Genomic DNA, 20,111 nt, shown 5'->3' with positions numbered 1-20,111 from the left:
ACCTGTTTTGGGAGCAGCCGACGCTCTGGTGAGGGCGCCAACCAGAGACTGAAATGACAATGGCTTGTGGGGGCACATGAGTAACAACCACAGGCTCCCATCCTGACAATCCAAACGAAACTCCCTGCGCGCCGCCATTTTTGGACGAAACTGAGTGTCACAGTAAAACCAGCATTGACCCCCATAGGCACCCAGATGAGATCCAGGTAACAAAAGAGAGATGGACCTAAATCAGGAAAACGCTCGCACAGCACCCCAGCATAAGTACAGAAACCCTGCAGCTAGTTCCTGAAAGACCTAGGAATCTGCTTAGGTTTGTCACTCTGGACCGTAACTTCGACCCGCTGGGATTTGTCCACAGTCTCCCTGTCTGGAGGGACCAGCATGAGCAAGTGAATAAATTTGTGACGCCATATCCTCTCCTTGACTTCTGCAGGCAGATGCATGCCAGTCGGCGAAACTGCCCACAGAGAACCACCTGCAACAGTACCCAAACTAGTCTCAGGCGCCGACACACCCAAGTGAGACTAAAACAGATTTGACAACCGCGAATAAGCTTTCTCCTGACGGACCAGATACCGCAGCGTCACGAGACTTACCCCAAACCAAATCACAGTCATACTCACTGATGTGCAGAGTCCAAGTCGAAGACGGACGACCATCAGTAGAACCGGGAGGCCTGGCCGCAGCAGCATCGTCCATGCAAGGAGCTGGCAAATGCATGTGATAGCCAGCATCTGAAGGAACAGTTGTGTACAGTGATGCAGGAGGACAGTGCATGGAGAGATCCAGAGGCGGAAGTCCAGCCACTGACATAGATGAGCCCAGGTGGCGGTGAGTGGCCGCTGTGCAGGAGCAACTGGAGTCTCTAGGAGGACCCATGGGTGCAGCTAAGCCATTCGGGATAGCTGGATATGGAGCAGGCAGAGCAAGGAAACCTCCTGCCCAGCCAGGCACTGGGAGATGAACAGGAGCAGCAGACACTGTCCGGTCTGGCGGGGGGGTGGAACACTAAAATCTCCCGCCCATCCGAGCGCTGGAAGATGTGGAGAAGCAGATGAAAGAGTCAGAGCTGCAGGGGGATGTGGGATGTTTGAATCTCCCACCCAGCCAGGTCCCGGGAGACGGGAAAGGTGCAGAGGATCTGGCCGGTGTCTTGCCGAGAAAGTTCCCCCGGCAGATAAGGACCCCCCTGTACTGCGCATGCGTTGCGCTTGCGCAGTACGAACGACTACGGAGCCAGCGAAAGTCTCCAAAGTTGAACAGCTGATCCTCAGCTCTACACGGCGCCTGTGCACTGAGTCCAGGTTCAAGCCCCAACATTCAAGTGGACATAGAGGTAGAATAAAACTATGCAGAGCGAAGCGAGGCTGTGCCCGAAGCATGGCAAGCGAAGTGAGCCCGCGAGGGGCCCTGTTACAGGCGCCGTGTACAGCTGACTGACAGGTGTTCAGCTTCGGCTATTTTCGGCGGCTCTTACTGCGCAAGCGCTGCGCCTGCACAGTACAGGGGAGTCCTTATCCGCCGGGGGGAACTTTCTCGGCAGAACACCGTTCTAGCGGGGGGGCCCCTAACAGCCACACTGGACGACACGCAGAGTGCTGTGTAGAGCTGAGAGGGGAGCTGGGAGAGCCAGAGGTACCAGAGGATCGTGGCACAGAATAGCCCGCCCCGCCGGGGCAGAGTGCGCGAGGACCACCTGAGAAGCAGCTGCCCCCGGTACCCTCGGTAATGTCAGTGAGGCGGCCAGTGTCCTGGCTCCCGCCCAGGAGGGCGCCGAGTGCCGGGGAGAAGAGGCAGGAGCAGGCAGACTCTGAGAGGCTGGAGTACCCTGGGCAGACCGGCGCAGAGCTCTCGGATTCTGGGAACGGGTGGACTGGGTGCAGGCACAGCTGAGAGCAGGAACCACAGGCGGAGGGACCCGTGGGGAAGAACCCCGGCATGCAGAGGACCGGGGAGCCGCAGGGGAAGGAAAGCCAGCACCATCAGTGCTGGATGCACTAGGGCTCAGGCAGGACGGTGGGCAAGAACGCCTCTGGGCCCCGGAGGCCTCCCATCAGAGTCCTCAAGTGAGGGGGCAGCCAAAGAGGAAGGCAGGTCAGGGGAGAGGAGGGGAACAAGCCAGTCAGCCTGACCTCTGGCCAGCAGCTCCTGGACCCTAGATAGGAGGTCAGCGTCCATGGTGCAGGGAAGTCCACCACAGGGTCTTCAACTCTTCCAGCCACTGTTCTTCAAAAGACCCAGAATTCACCTTTGGCAGAACTTTTACCTGAGCTCAGGCCCAGACCCTCACCCCGTACCATTCAGCCAATTGTATTTGACCCATTTGCAAACTGCGTTCTATCACGCCCAACTCCCGGCCATGCCCCCATCAGTCAAGGCTCTCTTTCCTTATAGGGATCAAGAGGCCTTCATTGTGCTGGGCAAAAAAAGCCAGCAACTACCTACCTTCTATAGTTTTTTTTATTATAAAATGAATGCTAAAATCTGTGGTTGCTGTATGAATCCCATCTATTTTCATTGCTCTCAGTGCAGTGGGGTTGTTTATTACTTTGGTTTATTGAGTATGTAGTACAGTATATGCTCTCGTATTATGTTGTGCAATAGCTAACAGCCGTTTTTTTTAATTGCTAGCTCTCAGTTGTCATCAATGCTAGTTGTAAGACATTATCAGTATATGATGTTACTCCAGGCTGTAGTTTTTGTTTTTTTGTTAAAGTGACACTAAACTCAGTTTTTTTTCTTTGAATAAGCGCTGGTGGGCGAAGTGAAATGCGTTGGGGCGTGCCCTGGCAGGGGTCCGGGCTGAGACTGCCATTCACTATCAAACAGCAGGCTTTGACTTGATGTGTGGCTCCCAGGACACCTATCACTCTCTACCAGTGCCCCCACGAAAACCACTTTCTCTGGGGCACCCATGCAGGCTTGCTCCCGATTCACGCTGCTGCATCCATTGAAACAGACAGCGGGACTCAGCCCCGCCCCACCCCCCGCACCCATGTCACATAATTTGACTGACAGCAGTGGGAGCCAATGGCTCCTGCTGCTATCAATCTGTCCAATGAAGAGAGGGACAGTGGCTGGAGCCGCTGCGCTCATGCACATCACTGGATCGGTTCGAGCTCAGATAAGAAAAAGGAGGGCAGGGTCTGGGGAGTAGTTGCAGCACAGAAGGTTTTTCACCTTGATGCAGAGAATGCATTAATGTGAAAAACCTTAAGGCTTTAGAACAGAGGTCTCCAGCTGTTGCGAAACTACAAGTCCCATGAGGCATTGCAAGGCTGACAGTTACAAGCATGACTCCCACAGGTAGAGGCATGATGGGAATTGTAGTTTTGCAACAGCTGGAGGGCCGCCAGTTAGAGACCCCTGCTTTAGATTCACTTTAATGGCTGTTTTCACAAATGTCTGACACAGATCAGTCCCTGCTGCGGCATCTCACATTGTGCCTTATAATGTTGCAGTCTGATCACTAGGTAATATGAGATTGAGGAAATGTTTCCTTATGCCTGCAGGAGATTAGTAAAATACTTTCAGCCTTAGCAAAGTAGTGATTGTAGTGACGAGAGCTCAAGGACTGTTTTTTTAAGGGTAAAAGGTAAAGGTTTTTGAAAAATTTTTGCTGTATATTGTCACACGTCAGAAATGTATTACTACAGACTTCTTACGTTACCAAAGGTGCACTCTAAGGCCGACTAAGGCCGAATCATTCATTCGAACCATTAATGGGCAATCTGAATGTACCAAGTTGATCGATCGATCAGCTTGGGTACAACCAGCCTGCCAGATTCACTTCCGATTAACACAAGTGGCTGCTATAGCTGCTAGCGATGATCACTGTCTTCTCCTGGTGGGGATGGCTTTCTGTGCCCGCCCCCTCACCCCACTGGGAGAAGACAATATCCTGGCAGGAGGAATACCCCTGTCAGCGCTGTCTGTGTTAATGGGGGAATTTTGTGACTTTCTTTCCTGCAAGAAAGAAATTTGCACCGTCTATGGCTGGTCTAAGGTAAAATGCTGTGCAAAGTACCCTTACAGCGGGACATGTGACCATTATGTTTTCTTCTCTTCCATGTTTTTGGCACGCATGGTGAAGCGCACGAGAGAGTTCATATTTCCAGCCTGTTCTGTATAACTTGCGTGCAGCTGCCTCACCTCTGAAGACATCAGATGATGGCGAAACATGTAAGGTGGGACAGGGCGATGTAAGCACGCTATTTTGCCACAGACATTTGTATGCAGATATTCTTGTTTATATAGTGACGAATGTGAGTGTAACTAACGTATATTAAAATAGTGATCCACCTTTTTTTTTTTTAGAACATACTGCACTATTGTTGTGTCCTTGTATCCTTTAAGGGAAAAAGGCTAGTTTGTATTCATCTACCATTTGAAGTATGAGCTCCCTGTCCTGGGATTATGATTCACATCTTAACTGAGGAGTCAGAGTGGTGTTCCTAGAGGGAATCTGGTGATTCATCCATCTTGCCTGGGTTTGATCCATGCGTTTATGACCCTTTATAATCTGAGGGTCAACACAGTCTGGTAAGCAGGATTGCCCTTTTAATCACAGCAGTGACGAGTGCATCTATTTCCTAGCCACTTCAGTTGGTGCAGGGACTATATCATCTCCAATTTCACCATCTTTATCCTCTATATTTGGCGGACTTTATATGATTTATCTTTTAAGGACATTTGTTTATTATTTATTGGCGCTGCACTCTTTGTGATTTATATTTGTTTATGGGTGTATAATCAAACCTATTAGTACTGGCTGCAATTGTTCTATATTTTTAAACAAGCGCAGATATCATTTTATGTTTTTACACTTGAGTGATGATAGCTCTCCACATAAAATAAATAATATAGACCACACCACTTTTTTTTAATTACCTACCAACATGCACGATTGCTGCCACACACACTGTTATTGAATTCTATTAATTTCCTTATACATGCTTAGGGCAATTTATGAATTTCTATCTTGTAAAAGAGGTTTAGACATTTTCCTAGTTATGGAAAGAGTGGGGAAGGTTTAAAACTCTGGTGTCCAACCTTGTGTGTCAGTATAATAGCCAGCAGCCCCCCATATTTCTCTTTGATGGAAGATTCACTTTAAAATGTATGAATAGGTGGAATATTTTCCATCAGTTTTCATTTTGGCGTGCAAGTGTATAATTCTTGTCAGGCTTTTTTTGCTGTCTGTGTTTCTGCTAGGAAAATTCACCCTCTATATTAGTCAATGTTTTATGGTTTCATGACCACCTGTTATGGTGACTTCTAAGAGGGTCTTTTCACCTCACTTCAGAGACCTACATTAAGCAAATTATCCTTAATTTAACCCTTTCATGATTAAGCCTATTTTTGACATTTGGTGTTTACAAGTTAAAATCTGTATTTTTTGCTAGAAAATTACTTAGAGCCCCCAAACATTATATATATATGTATATATATTTTAGCAGAGAATCTAGAGAATAAAATGGCGATTGTTGCAATATTTTATGTCACACAGTATTTGTGCAGCTGTGTTTTAAACGCAACTTTTTGGGAAAAGAGACATCTTTCATGAATTTTAAAAAAACAAAACAGTAAAGTTAGCCCAATTTTTTTGTATAATGTGAAAGATGATGTTACGCCGAGTAAATAGATACCAAACATGTCACGCTTTATAATTGCACGCACTCATGGAATGGCGTCAAACTACGGTACCTAAAAATCTCCATAGGCGACGCTTTAAATTTTTTTATGGTTACCAGGTTAGAGTTACAGAGGAGGTCTAGTGCTAGAATTATTGCTCTCGCTCTGACGATCGCGGCGATACCTCACAAGTGTGATTTGAACACCGTTTACATATGTGGGCGCGACTTCTGTATGCGTTTTCTTTGCTGCGCGAGCTCGCGGTGACGGGGACGGTTTAAAAAAATGTTTTCTTATTTATTTTAATATTATATATTGTTTTTAAAAAAGAATAAAAAATTTGATCACTTTTATTGCTGTCACAAGGAATGACATCCCTTGTGACAGTAATAGATGGTGACAGGTACTCTTTATGGAAGGATCGGAGGTCTAAAAGATTCCTTTGCACTTCAAAGTATTCAGATCACCATTTTTGGCAATTCTGAATACTGTGTATTTTTTTAACACCGGCACCATTGGCAGCCGAGTAAATGGGAAGTGACGTCATGATGTTGCTTCCGTGTTTACAATTAGGAGGCTGGAATGAAGCCGCTTACGGCTTCGTTCCAGACTGTCACTAGTCGCCGGAGGTGGCGGATTGTTGATTGGGCCTCCTGGTGGAATGGGAGGCCCGGTAAGAGCGGCGGGAGGTGGCGGGAGGGGGGGCGTCCCCTCCCGCTCCTCCGGTATAACAGCCGAGCGGCTTTTAGCCGCATCGGTTGTTATCGCTGGAAAGCCGATCGCCGGTTCTAAAAAACAGTACCAGGATGATGCCTGCAGCTGTGGGCATCATCCCGGTATAACCACCGAATGCCGAGTATGCACATCTGCGTACGCTCAGCAGCAAGGGGTTAAAGTGATTTAACAAACATGTTATACTTACCTCCTCTGTGCAGTGGATTTGCACAGAGCAGCCCGGATCCTCCTCTTCTCAAGTCCCTCTTCTGTGCACCTGGCCCTTCCCTCCTGTTGAGTGCCCCCACAGCAAGCAGCTTGCTATGGGGGCACCCAAGCTGAGTCACAGCTCCCTGTGTCCATTTAGACACAGACCCACGGCACGGCTCCGCCCCCTCTCTCCTGATTGGCTAGCCGACTTTGATAGACAGCAGCAGGAGCCAGTGGCACCACTGCTGTGTCTCAGCCAAACAGAAGGGAGAGTCTCGGACAGCCGAGGCACGCGTGGACATCGCTGGACAGAGATGGGGCTCAGGTAAGTATTAGGGGGCCGAGGGGGGTTGTTGCACACAGAAGGCTTTTTATCTTAATGCATTAAATGCATTGAGATAAAAGAAAAACTTCTGACTTTACAACCCCTTTAAACTTAGAAGAGAAGTTTTTTTGTTTTGTTTTTTTTTAGAAATAATACTTGCCTAGGTGGATGCAGCATTGTTCCATGAGTATGAGCTTTGGCTGTAGTTCTTCTTTAAGTTGAAGCTTTCTCAACCAGGTAAATCAAAAAATAAAAAATAAAAAATAAAGAGATATGTACATAAAGAGATATTTTTTATTTATGTTTTATTATTTTATTTTTTGATTTAGTGTTATCATTGATTATACCCCCCGACATACAGTCGGTGAGTACTACCAGCTAATTGATATAGGCGGGATTCCCATTTTTCTCTATTTTTTTCTCAACCAGGTATCTACTGATCCCTGAAGTTCCTATAGAAATTTCTTGGGGTTCTTTAAACAGTGAGTAGTGGTAGTTTGATTTCTCATCTGATTGTGTTTGCATAGTTCTGGCTCCATTGTTACTTAGCAAAATGTACTACATTGACCATTTAGAAGACCATTCCTACCACTGACCACCAATGTATAGGTTCACTGATCCTATAAACCACCAATGTAAGGGTTTGCTTATCCTACAGAAAAACAATATAGGGGGGGGACCTTCCTGCTGACTATCAAAGTAACAGGGCAATCTTGTAACAGGTCAGGGAAAATCTCTACTACTGATAACCAACGTAATAGGATTCTTTTTTTCTGATTTCCAATATTGGGGTGCACTTTTTTAATTATCACTGACAGGGGCACTTTTTCACTGACAGTTCATGTAAAAGTGCATTTCCCCACTGACCATCAATATAAAGGGCACTTTATTAACACTAAGGTAAGGGGGCATTTTTCCAATGACCACCAATGTAAATGCAATTTTCAATGGCATGTTGATGTATAGTGGAAAAGTGTTTAAAAATGATCCACTCGGGGTGTAAAATATGTGTGAAAAAAAAAAAAACAAGGAATGATTAATGCGCTACCCAAAAAAAAGAACAAAAACCAGCTGCTACAAACCATATGACAAAAAGGTAACAAATATAAGATAAATTGTAGCGCTAAAACACACTTGTGTTAATAAAGTTCAAAGTGCATGTGGACATAATGTCCCAAAAAAGAAGAAATATATAATCCAGGTAGGACAACAGTCCGCAGTGAGATTAAATAATCCATATATCAATCCTGTCTGCTTCCCAACCATCAACTTGTATATCATCAACTTTAGCGAATAGATGGAATACGCTTGCCAGAGGGGTTGGATTCTACTGCCATAAGCATAGAATCAATGGAACTTGATGCCACCCTGGGCAAAGTGATTGGGTGTTGGAGGCAAGGGTAGAGCCTCTACCGGGCCTGGACGTCCCCTTTGTGTCCACCGAAGCAGAGCCAAAATGGATTCCAAAAAAGCAAAGTGGTTCCTCAGTACTCCAGGATATGTGGAAAAAGGAAGGAATGCTTCCACATAGTTTAATTCTGGGTATTTTTATTCATAAAAAACCACAATACATATAAAAAGTGATCACAAAGTAAAAGCATTGTATGGGGTCTATAAAAAGCCGCCCTACGCGTTTCGGTCCAATGACCTTCAACAGGGGCATGTGTAAAATATGTGGAATATTCCATATTCCTTTTTTCTTATATCTATCACTTGAAATTTACAAGTATGCCACGTGATTTACAGAGGGGGATAAGAATACATTAATAGGTACCATCATCCTGAATGTAAATAAGACCGGGAAGTAAGGTTGAAAGAGGGACCAAAGCAAGGACCTCTCCAATCGGGTCCTGCCTTTTTCACAAGAAAAAAAGGACTATTACGGTACCATAAAGAAAAAACTTTGTTTAAAAACTGTATAAGTTTATTTCGAAAAGTAATAAAAAAGTCCTACAGAGGACATATATTGTACATGTTCATGATTTAACATACATAGACAATAGTGATTGTTTACAGCATTGTTGATACTAAGTTGGTACAGCCACTGCCCACACAGGTACATGGACAGAGGTTAAATAGTATGATACTTGCAGACGTGACCTCTACGGTTTCGCGGTCACAGCCGCTTCTTCAGGAGGCGTCTGATAGTATGGTCTATAAGGATGAAAAGCAATATAGTATCAACATAACAAACAAAGTACATAAGTAGTGTTAAGAAGGTACATAATTGATATTGGAGAACATATTTAGAATTTAAGGTTTAGAAATTGCACTCACCAAACTATAACCTGTGAAGGTTCTCTGGAGCGATACAGTGAGACGCCCTCGAGAGGCGTTCCCCCGGGGGCGGGCCAGGGAGGCAGATTGGGGTAGTACTATTATAAAAAATTCGAAAGAATAAGGTTTTAAAGAGCTCAAACGGTATGTTAGAGAATCACCCGGGAGTGCCAAGGTTTATGTGAAGGAAAGTGGAGATGGAGAAGGTGCCAAGGAATGCTCGAAGGAAGGGATAGGACAGAGGGAGGGGGAGGGGGGGAAAGGGAAGGGGGCGGGAAAAAAGGGGGGAAGGGGGGGAAAGGGAAAGGAAAAGAGAGGGGGGAAGGGAAAAAAACAGGAAAGGAGGGGAGGAAAGAGAGAGAAACAAGGTGGGATCGAAGGGAATGGGACAGAATGGGGAAGTGAGGGAGGGAAAGAGGGGGAAGGGGAAGAAGACGGGGGAAGGGAAAGAAGGGGGATTGGGGAGAGGGGAGGGAAGGAAAGAAGGGGGAAAGGGGAAAGGAAGGAAGGAAAGGGGGGGGAAAGGGGAGGGGAAGAAAGGAGGAGGGGAGGGGGGGGGAAAAGGGAGGGAGAGAAAAGGGAGGGGGAGTGGGAAGGGGGGGGACAGGAAAAAGGGAGTGAGGTAGGGGAAGAGAGGGGGTGGGGGGGAAGGGACAGGAAGGGAATGGAATGTGGCAGATATCCCTAAATGCCTGATAAGAAAATAAAAGCACACAAGACTGGCAGAGGGAGAAATGATAATGGCAAGAAAATTATTACCTATCGTTGCTGTAATAAAAAACCCAGACTTAAAGGGCTGCTAGTACCCAGAATGACGTGACTGTTTGCAGTCAGTGGCCACAAACGCCATACCATACCGTATATCTATCACTTACTTATCATACTAATGTACTGTGAGCTGTAGCCATATTTTCACCAGGAGTTCCCTGAGACACATAGAGTAAGAGTTCTTCCATAGTATAACATCCATAGTATAACAGTTGAGAAAAGCTGCTCTTTTCTATCCATTAATTTTCCTGGGACCTATGCAATGCATACTGTATATCCAGACAATCTATTGTAAAGAAGGTATGCTAATATATAAATGCACGAGTAAATGTTCCTCAATACTAGAAACAAGAATACAGAATTATAGAGTTTTGATGCAATAATTAGCTGTTCTGAACCTGGTAAAATAAAAAGTAGCAGAATTCACTTTTTATGTGACATGAAACTTCACATATATTTATACAAATACAACATATTTGCTAGGTTACAGATTTTACAGTAAAATGTAATTGAAGGTAATGGCTGTGTTTTATAATGCATTACAGCTTCACAGATACGTGGACACTGGCAATAATAATGAGCTCCATGCCAAAAAAATCCTGGGAAAACGATGATGAGGAGCCAAGCCAAGAACAAATAGACATTCTTGAAAATAATTTCAATAAAGTGAGCAAACAGCCCGACAAGTGTTTGATAATGGTGATTGCTGCTGAAGCTGGGCTCTCAGAGGGAGCTACAGAGGTGAGCAAATTTATTAGACCCTACATTTAGAATTAATAATATTAGCTCTCTTTTGTGCAAGACTAAATTAGAAAGTGCACAAAATTATAGAAACACCACGTGCAAAAGTTGCTTGATTTTAAAGTAATCAATTAAGCTGCAGTTGCAAGGGAAATCCTATATTAGGTTAATCTATATGTAAGGTCATTTTTTTTTTCTGTCTGTGTTCCATTGACAATGCTCTTCACTTCCTGCTCCAGAGGCAAGTAAGAAGAAAGCTCCTCAAAGTTTGAAGGTACTGGTAAAACTGGTTACCCCTATGGAAGATTTTCTCTTTCTTCCTGTACCAGTAGCAACTGGAAAATGTTGGATTTCCCAAAGTTGAACATTTTAATTATATATTTTTTTTTTTAACCGGTTCAATACAGGGCAATTTCACCCCCTTCCTTCCCAGGCCAATTTTTAGTTTTCAGCGCTGTCGCACTTTAAACGTCAATTGCGCGGTCGTGCGACGTTGTACCCAAAAAAAATTGACGTCCTTTCTTCACCACAAATAGAGCTTTTTTTTGGTGGTATTTGATCGCCTCTGCGGTTTTTATTTTTTGCGCTATAAACAAAAGAAGAGCGACAATTTTGAAAAAAACACAATATTTTTTACTTTTTGCTATAATAAATATCCCAATTTTTTTTTTTAAAAACACATTTTTTCCTCAGTTTTGGCCGATACGTATTCTTCTACATATTTTTGTTTAAAAAAATCGCAATAAGCGTATATTGATTGGTTTGCGCAAAAGTTATAGCGTCTACAAAATATGGGATAGATTTATGGCATTTTTAAAAAAAAAATTTTTTTTTATTTTTTTAGCGGCGATCGCGATTTTTTTTGACTGCGACATTATGGCGGACACATCGGACACTTTTGACACATTTTTGGGACCAATCACATTTATACAGCGATCAATGCTATAAAATTGCATTGATTACTGTGTAAATGTGACAGGCAGTGAAGGGGTTAACCACTAGGGGGCGGGGAGGGGTTAATGTGTTTCCTAGGGAGTGATTACTAACTGAAGGGGGAGGGGACGCACTAGGGGAGGAGACCGATCTGTGTTCCTCCGTTCTGGGAACACAGATCGCTCTCCTCAGAGCTGACAGGCTGTGGATCTGTGTGTTTACACACACAGATCCACATGCCGGCCCGGTTAACAGGCAATCGCGGGTGCCCGGCGGACATCGCGGCCGCCGGGCACACGCACCGGGTCCCAAGGAACGCGGCGGGCGCGCGCGCGCGCTCCCGGCGGCGCGCGCGCGCTCCCGGCGGCGCGCGCGCGCCCCCTAGACGCCCGGGAATCCCAGGACGTCATATGATGTCCACCCAGGATGGGAGATCCCATCTGGGGACGTCATATGACTATGGGCGGGTAGGAAAGAGACATTACTTACAGTACATTCAGTGAGAAGTGTCTCTTGTGCTGGTGGCTGCTGTCCTAATTGAAATCCTCAGTCCTTTGCCCCCACACACACCCCTGCAGAAGTAATCTTTCAGTGCTGCGGTAGTTTAATACAGTCATTGGACCTGTCATAGGTACTCATCAAGAAGCTGAACTACACTATATTGTCAAAAGTATTGTGACACCTGTCTTTATCCCAGTCTTAGTAGGGTTCAATATTGCGTTGGCTCACCCTTTGCAGCTATAACAGCTTCAACTCTTCTGCTAAGGTTGTCCACAAGGTTTTTGAAAAGAAAAAGTGGAAAGTTCCCCACGGGGCTTTTTAGCAGCAAATAGGGGTCAAATATTTAAAAAAAAAAAATCACAGATTTTTTATTATTATTTATATAATAATAAAGTATGTATGGTTAGACACAAAACATACATAAAAAAATAAAATATGAGCTCTGGTATATACAAAGCGAGACAAATTAGGCTAGGAAAGGTTATACATCAAGGGTGATACATTGTTACACTTGAAATTGCACTATCCGATGTATGGAAATGCCCCAATGCAATTCAACCTCAAAGGTTATGGTCTTCTTCAGGGGGTCCTTACATTTCTAAATACATCAAGAGGACAGATTTCAATATTCTAATTATCATGTAATTTAATATCCAATACGGTATCATTTATTACGTCTACATTGTTTTGCGTTTGATTTAGGTAATCACAGTGTATTTACCCTTTCCGCCAGGAAGGCTCGCTTAACCAGAGACCTCTTCAAAAACCAGATAATCCTCTCAAGTGCTATCCCGGACCCACTGAGAGCCTGTCCATGCCCTCAACCCTCTCATATATGTGTCGCTCTATGATATAGTCCACAAGGTTTAGGAGTGTGTCTATGGGAATGTTTAACAATTCTTCCAGAAGCACATTTGTGAGGTAAGGCACTGATGTTGTATAATGAGGTCTGTCTCCGCTCTAATTCAACCCAAAGGTGTTCTATCAGGTTGAGATCAGGATTCTGTGCAGGCCAGTCAAGTTCCTCCACCCCAAACTCACTCGTCCATGTCTTTGTAGACCTTGCTTTGTGCACTGGTCCAAATCATTTGGTGGAGGAGGGATTATGGTGTGGGGTTGTCTTTCAGGGGTCAGACTTGGCCCCTTAGTTCCAGTGAAGAGAACTCTTAAGGCGTCAACATACCAAGACATTTCGGACAATTTCATGCTCCCAACTTTGTGGGAACAGTTTGGGGATGGAATGATTTCCACCGCTACTGACTTACACAAAGGAGATATATTCTAATGAGAACTATCCACCGGGACACCAGGCTTCATAGGTAATATTTATGATATTGCCATCCATAAGAAATTCTTGGGTGACCTACTGCAGGGTCCTGGATCTCCGGATTACCACTGGCTACTCTTAAACTGTTACCTTACAGTGGTAAGGTAAGAAGCCATTGCACACTGAGGTGTGACTGCACTGAAGAGGAAAATCACTAATCCACATCACTACACCTGCACAGAGTGTTAGTTGGAGCCCAGTACTTTAACTTTATTTTTTGCACTGTATCCACCAGCATCTGTTTGAAGACTTATGCTCACTTTGGACCTTATTCCTTTGTTTTTTGGCACTAGCACTTTATCTTGTTTAGGATATCATCAGCCTGGATGCTATTCCCTTGTATTATTATTTGCACCTATATTGTACATTGGGAGTTTACCACCTATGCATTTTTGAGCACTTAGCACTTTAGATTGTTTACTACTATTTGCACTTATACTGTGTTTTATGGAGTTTATAATTTATGATTTTAAACACTCAGCACTTTATAGTAGTTACTTTTACCTGTTTGCCATCACTTAGAGCGCAGCACCATCTGTTGATTTTATTTATTTCTCCCTTGGCTATGGATTGACCAATCCGGTGCTTGCTGCAACTAAGTGCCCTACCCTTCCTGGTTCAGGTAGCGCGGGAATATTTATTTTATCTTTTAGTTTGGGGATGGCTTCTTCCTGTTCCAACATGACTGTGCACCAGTGCACAAAGCAAGGTCCATAAAAACATGGATGAGTGAGTTTGGGGTGGAGGAACTTGACTGGCCTGCACAGAATCCTGACCTCAACTCGATAGAACACCTTTGGGATGAATTAAAGCAAAGACTGCGAGCCAGGCCTTCTCATCCACATCAGTCCAAACATACAAAACCAATAAGCGCAAAACCCGCCAACACCTCCTGAATGTATACCAGTCTGTGTACAAGTTCTCTTGATCTAGCTGTTGCAGCTCTCTCAAAAATCCACTGGGTGGCGGACTGATTCTGAAACACACAAAGAGAGGGAGAGTGCACAGCTGCCCTAGTATAATACTCTGGAACCCAATGGGTGGTTATTTCTCCAAGCCTCCAAACCTAGCTACAGCATCCTGCTGGGCAATGCAGGGAGGCTTGCATGCGCCCGGACCAGCCGACGTATTGTCACTCGCGGCCGAGAAGGGGGGTTGGTACGGGTGAATCGTCTCCTACGGCGGGCGGTTGCCACGATTACATGTTTCGGATGTGCAGCCGCCTTCTTCAGGTCACGCCCTATCTGCCTACAATCTAACCCCAAGCCCCTCCCCCGGGATGGCTAATGTATTGGACCAGGCTGGGAGTATGGAGTTTACAATGGAAGATATAGGTAACAAAGGGCAAATTATTGGAAAACAGTCCTGGTTTATTAAAAACTATTAACAATTGATTATACATTAGTTTATAATTTAATAAGAACACTCATATCCTCTACTCTGAAATTTTATGTTAAAAATATATAAAAAAAAAATCACGTTTCAGTATTATTAGCAGTATTTATATGAAGTGCTTTGAGAACAGAAAAACACATATATTTCAATCTACAGGCGTAAATCCTTATTAGACTTTCTAAAACTCATCCTTAATCTATTTTAATCATAATGTTAATTTTGATATATACTCAATAAATTAATTTAATTTTTAGTTCTTAATCTATACTCTGTTTTTCAATTTTGAATCAAAATACAAATAAAAATGAAAAATAAGAATAAATAATAATAAGAATAAAAATAAAAATAAATATAAATTAAATTAAAAATAAAAATGAAAATAAAATAAAATGAGATTTTTTAAAAAAAACTGTAAATGATATTGATGATAATAGTAAATATAAAAAAATATAAAACTGTAAAAATATAAACATAATCAATCATTGGCCAATAATAATAATAATGGTACATTGGGATCATTACTATTAGTGTCAACAGATACCTACCAATAATATTAAATGAATTAGACCGATTAAATTATCAATGAACCAATCCCAATTGCATACCTACATTGACAATTCAGTAAACCAATCTGTAAATCAATCAATCAATCAACTTATAGTAGGATAAATTAATGGTCAACATACGATAATCAAATATCAGGCATCATATCAGGATGCCTATATCCAGTTCCTCATTGAGCACTTGTGTCATACTATTTAAAGTAAATATCCAGAAGGATTCCCATCTGCACAAAGGGGTAAATCTTTCACATTTAGGGATTGCCATAGATATAGACTCTATGCCAAACAATTCCAGGCCCTCTGCATTACCCCCATGCTTATGTTTAAAATCACATGGAACGCTATGTTTTTCAACTTTTTTCTCTATGAACCTACGATGTTCACAAAAATGAGTAAGCATTGCACATACTATCCTAACAACATAGAGGAACCCACAGTGGCACCTCAACCCGTATACAACGAATTGGGTGCTACAGCAAAGGGATTGTTTAATATGGAAAACACATCCATCTCTATTACTAAAAGATTTCTGACCATGAAAGATGAACTTGCAAGCTTTACATTTTCTGAGTTTACACTTATGGCACCCTGTGATGTTAAAGAATTGAGGAATATTATCCACCTTAGTAGTAGGTTTTTCTCTAAGAAGACTGGGGTCAATGAGGCTTTTGACATTTGTTGCTCGTCAAAATACTACTTGTGGTTTTTTGGGGAGAACTCTCCCTAACGCTTTGTCCTGTCCCAAAATGGGCCATTGTTTTTGGACTGCTTTCTTAATGGCCCAATGTTGGTCATTGTATCTTGTAATAAACAAGGTACCATGATGTTCCTTTTCAGGTATAAGCTCATACCTAGTAGTAAAACCCTCTCTATATCGGTCAGCTGCCTGAGGATCATACCCTTTTTCCACAAATTTAGTGGTGAGTATGAGGGCTTGCTCATCATAATCCCTAGTGCTAGTACAGTTTCTACTGAGTTTCTTCACTTTGGATGATTGCAACTCTTTAGATGAAGATAAGAGTTGCCAGCTGTCTCCTTAAAATGAGTTTTGGATACAATGTTACCATCAACATCACTGGCCAATTCTAGATCTAGAAAAACCAAAGAACTGGCATCCACTACATGAGTGAAACGGATACCAAACTCGGAGTTACAGTATGAGACAAATTGGCCAAACTCCGTTTGTGAGTGCAACATTTTCTACTTTTATTTTAATCAATAAAAACTTTATTGTACTAGGGCAGCTGTGCGCTCTCCCTCTCTTTGTGTGTTTCATCCACATCAGTGCCTGACCTCACAAATGCACTTCTGGAAGAATGGTCAAACATTCCCATAGACAACCTTCTAAACCTTGTGGACAGCCTTCCCAGAAGAGTTGAAGCTGTTATAGCTGCAAAGGGTGGGCCAACTCAATATTGAACCCTACAGACTAAGACAATGATGCTATTAAAGTTCATGTGCGTGTAAAGGCAGGCATATCAATACTTTTGACAATATAATGTATTTCTTTCATGAATGAAAAGTGATCTATGGATGGAGGACAGGCAGATGAATAAATTGTTTGCATTCTTCATTAATAGAGTGTTTTTAATTGCTGGAAGCTATAGTACAGCTTTGGGAATGAATGGAGGAGGGTGGTGGAAAGGGCAGGCATAGTCATGACTTTTGATGAGTGCCAATGACATGTCTTGTAGCTGTATTAGCCCATGCAGAAGCGGAAGATTACTGCTGCAAGGGTATGGGTGGCGGTAGAGAACTGAAAATTTAAACTAAGTCAGCTTCTACCAGCACAAGGGACACTTGTATGTAAGTACCGTACCTTGTGCTAATTATTTTAGAACATAATTTTAACTAAACTTAGGCTATAAAACCTGTCAAGGGGTTTTACACTTCATGTTCTATCTGCTCTATGCACACTATCCAAAAAGGTTTTTACTCTAAATATACTCTACTTTGTATTATGTATCGACGTTAAAATAGGTGTGTGAGTTAGTATTTTGTTATTTTAAGTATTTAAAGCAACCTGTAACAATCAATGGAGTTCCAAAGATTCCAAACAGCTGATGGCAGAATTGCAAGTCCAGTGGTCAGAAAAACTGAAAAATCATTTATTTTTATTCTTGATTTTTATGATATTTGTGTGGCTGATGTTAAAGTCCACACTGCCTAGTTGTTGAAAACAATTCATGACTTGATTGTTTTGCTCCTATAATGTATCATCTATTTTTGAATCTATCTTATGTATAGAGGCAGCAATATTTATGCAAGATGATATTTAAAAGATCCTCCAAGGCCATTCATATAGGTCCAGTAAAGCACGTGTATTGACCATAGTTATAATTAGTGTCATAGTACAAGCTGATGATTGAAGTTTGAGGATGAAACTGCACAATTTTTACAGTGGTCTCATTGTGGAGTAGAATAATGGAGAGTAGTGGTAGCAGAGATCCAATAGATTACAACATAAATAATTAAATTAAAAAAAACGAAAAAAACAAAAGATAAATGCACTGGAAACATAATTGGGAGATAACAGAAGATGACAAACAGCCGTTTTCTTTTTTAGCAGCCTGTCCAAATATGCTACTATGACACAACTATTGTATGGGTAGGGCTTTCTGTTTGGCATCAGCAACAGAGGGGTTTCTGAATTAAAGGGCTTGTATAGACATGACCCAATTTTACCCACAACCTCCCTCTCCCCATCTAGAGTATATCCCATCAACCATTTGTTTTCCTTAACCGTAGCAAGATTATTGCAGGATCGCTGACATAGACACCCTCCAGAACTACATCTCCCAAGAGCCCTTTTCCTGCATACAGTATGTGGGCAGGTTATTGGAAAAGAAGGCACGGTGTTATTTTTCTGGGAACTAAATCAATGTACTGTATGCATATGGAAAGGTACAAGGATAACAAGTTATGCAGTATAGCAGGGGGCAAATCAGGACTGAGTTTTGATTTTAATGCAGCAAAGGTACTGTATTGTCAGCACATAGCAAGAAGTTAGGCGCTTACTGAATTTCTCTCAGGATCAACAGGTATTGTTCTGTACTTACAACATTTTTAAAGAGACAAAACATGGGAGAAATAAGCACGCATCGCAGAGATGTACTGAATATCTGTTTTTAATTTTGCCCTTGCATGCACTTTAACCCCTTCCTGCCAACTGTACACATATATGTGGCCTCATGGAAGTGGGTCTTTTTCTGTGGGGCTGCATATATGCATATCTCTGTTTGTGCTGGGAGCATGCCTCATAGCGCGCTCCCAGTAGAGAGACTGGGCTCTCACTAGAAGCCCAGGATCTTGTACCAATGATTGGAACCCGGGACTCCCGTTTCCAGGTCATTTGATCACTGTGATAGCCTCTGATTGGCTATCACAGTGATCAGTCACTGCGAGCCCACCCCTGTGCTTACTTCTTTTTCTGAATGGAGAGGAGGCTTTAAATAGCTGTAGCTATTAATAGCTATAAAAGCTGTACATAAAAAAAGTGTGTAAAAAGAAAAAAGAAAAAAAAAATCAAGATTTGCCAAGATTAGAGTCAGGGTCAGGGTCAAAGGTCTCAGTCAGCATATTTTGAGTAGAATTTATAAAAAAAATATGTATTTTAAATTAGTATCAGTTATCAGTGTGTTTTAGGCAGGATAAAAAAATGCTAAATGTGCACTATTGTTTCTAGGCTCTACTAAGGGCACAAACAACAACTAACATACACATACAGGCAGTCCCCGAGTTACGAACACCCGAGTTACGAATGACTCCTACTTACGAATGGCCTCAAATGCCGGCCACTTGTGCTCCACGCTGGTCCTGGATACCTCCGGACACATCCCATACTGCAGTACTACATGTACTGCATGGCCAGAAGAGCCCCAGATAACATAACAAGCGCCCGCAACATCCCACATCCATGCACAGGCAGACGTTACAAATGCAGTGTTCCAACCAGAAGTTACACTTACAGATGCAGTGTTGCGACTTACGAACAAACCTACAGTCCCTATTGTGTTCGTAACTCGGGGACTTCCTATATGTGGTATCGCTGCGATCATCAGGAGCAGGAGAATTTATTTTGGGTTGTTCTCTGGTGGTAAATTATGATAATAGCAAGAAATATACAACTAATTTAAAAATATTTTTTTTTTACTATTTTGGGCCAGTTTTCCTTTGATAATAAAAAAAAAATAAGGAGATATCCTTAGTATTAGTATTTACCACCGAATGAAAGCCCAAGTTGTCCTGAAAAAAAACCAAAGTATAATCCACCTGGATGCACAAATTAGCTGTGACGCTATGTAGAGTTTTACTAACACATGTCAAAGTTGCAAAATTGTGCTTTGGCATTAACATTTCTTTTACTCTTAGGCAGGCAGGGGTTAACTGCTTATTATAAGATTATGGTTAAATATGAAAACTTTAGGTACAGAGGCAACACATTACTGCATGTACATATCCAAGAGTGGTCCTTTAGTCTTTCTAATACAGTGAAACAACACATTGCTTTTCAATTGCTAAGTTCACCATCTAATACAGGTATGTTGGTGGTCTAGTTCTCTGTCACCCAAAATGTATAGTTGGAGTTCCACTTTAACCCTTTAAACCATCAGACATGAATTTCACAGTGCCAATTGCAATCGTGCATGCTTCATTTCAAGCAGTAAACGCTATGGATGGACAGGGTGACTGTCTAAACAGCTTTGTAAGCTTATGAAAT

The 20,111-nt window shown here is 42.6% G+C and overlaps 1 protein-coding gene across 4 annotated transcripts in view; it reads left to right on the top strand.

The window, feature by feature from the left end:
- Window positions 1-20,111, top strand: part of HOPX (HOP homeobox) — a 57,620-nt gene that overhangs the window by 22,911 nt on the left and 14,598 nt on the right. For 2 of the 4 annotated variants that reach the window (XM_073592051.1, XM_073592039.1), the window contains exons 2-3: window positions 7,316-7,368; window positions 10,477-10,672. In XM_073592051.1, the coding sequence (XP_073448152.1) occupies window positions 10,508-10,672 (165 nt within the window). In that variant the 5' untranslated portion in view covers window positions 7,316-7,368; window positions 10,477-10,507. The remainder of the gene's footprint in view (window positions 1-7,315; window positions 7,369-10,476; window positions 10,673-20,111) is intronic. The other 2 variants (XM_073592045.1, XM_073592033.1) reach the window with 1 other exon arrangement.

The sequence above is a fragment of the Aquarana catesbeiana genome, linkage group LG01, assembly GCF_042186555.1.
Source record: "Aquarana catesbeiana isolate 2022-GZ linkage group LG01, ASM4218655v1, whole genome shotgun sequence".
NCBI lineage: Eukaryota > Metazoa > Chordata > Amphibia > Anura > Ranidae > Aquarana > Aquarana catesbeiana.
The sequence above is the reverse complement of the archived record's forward strand: the minus strand, read 5'-3'. Positions and strand labels throughout refer to the sequence as shown.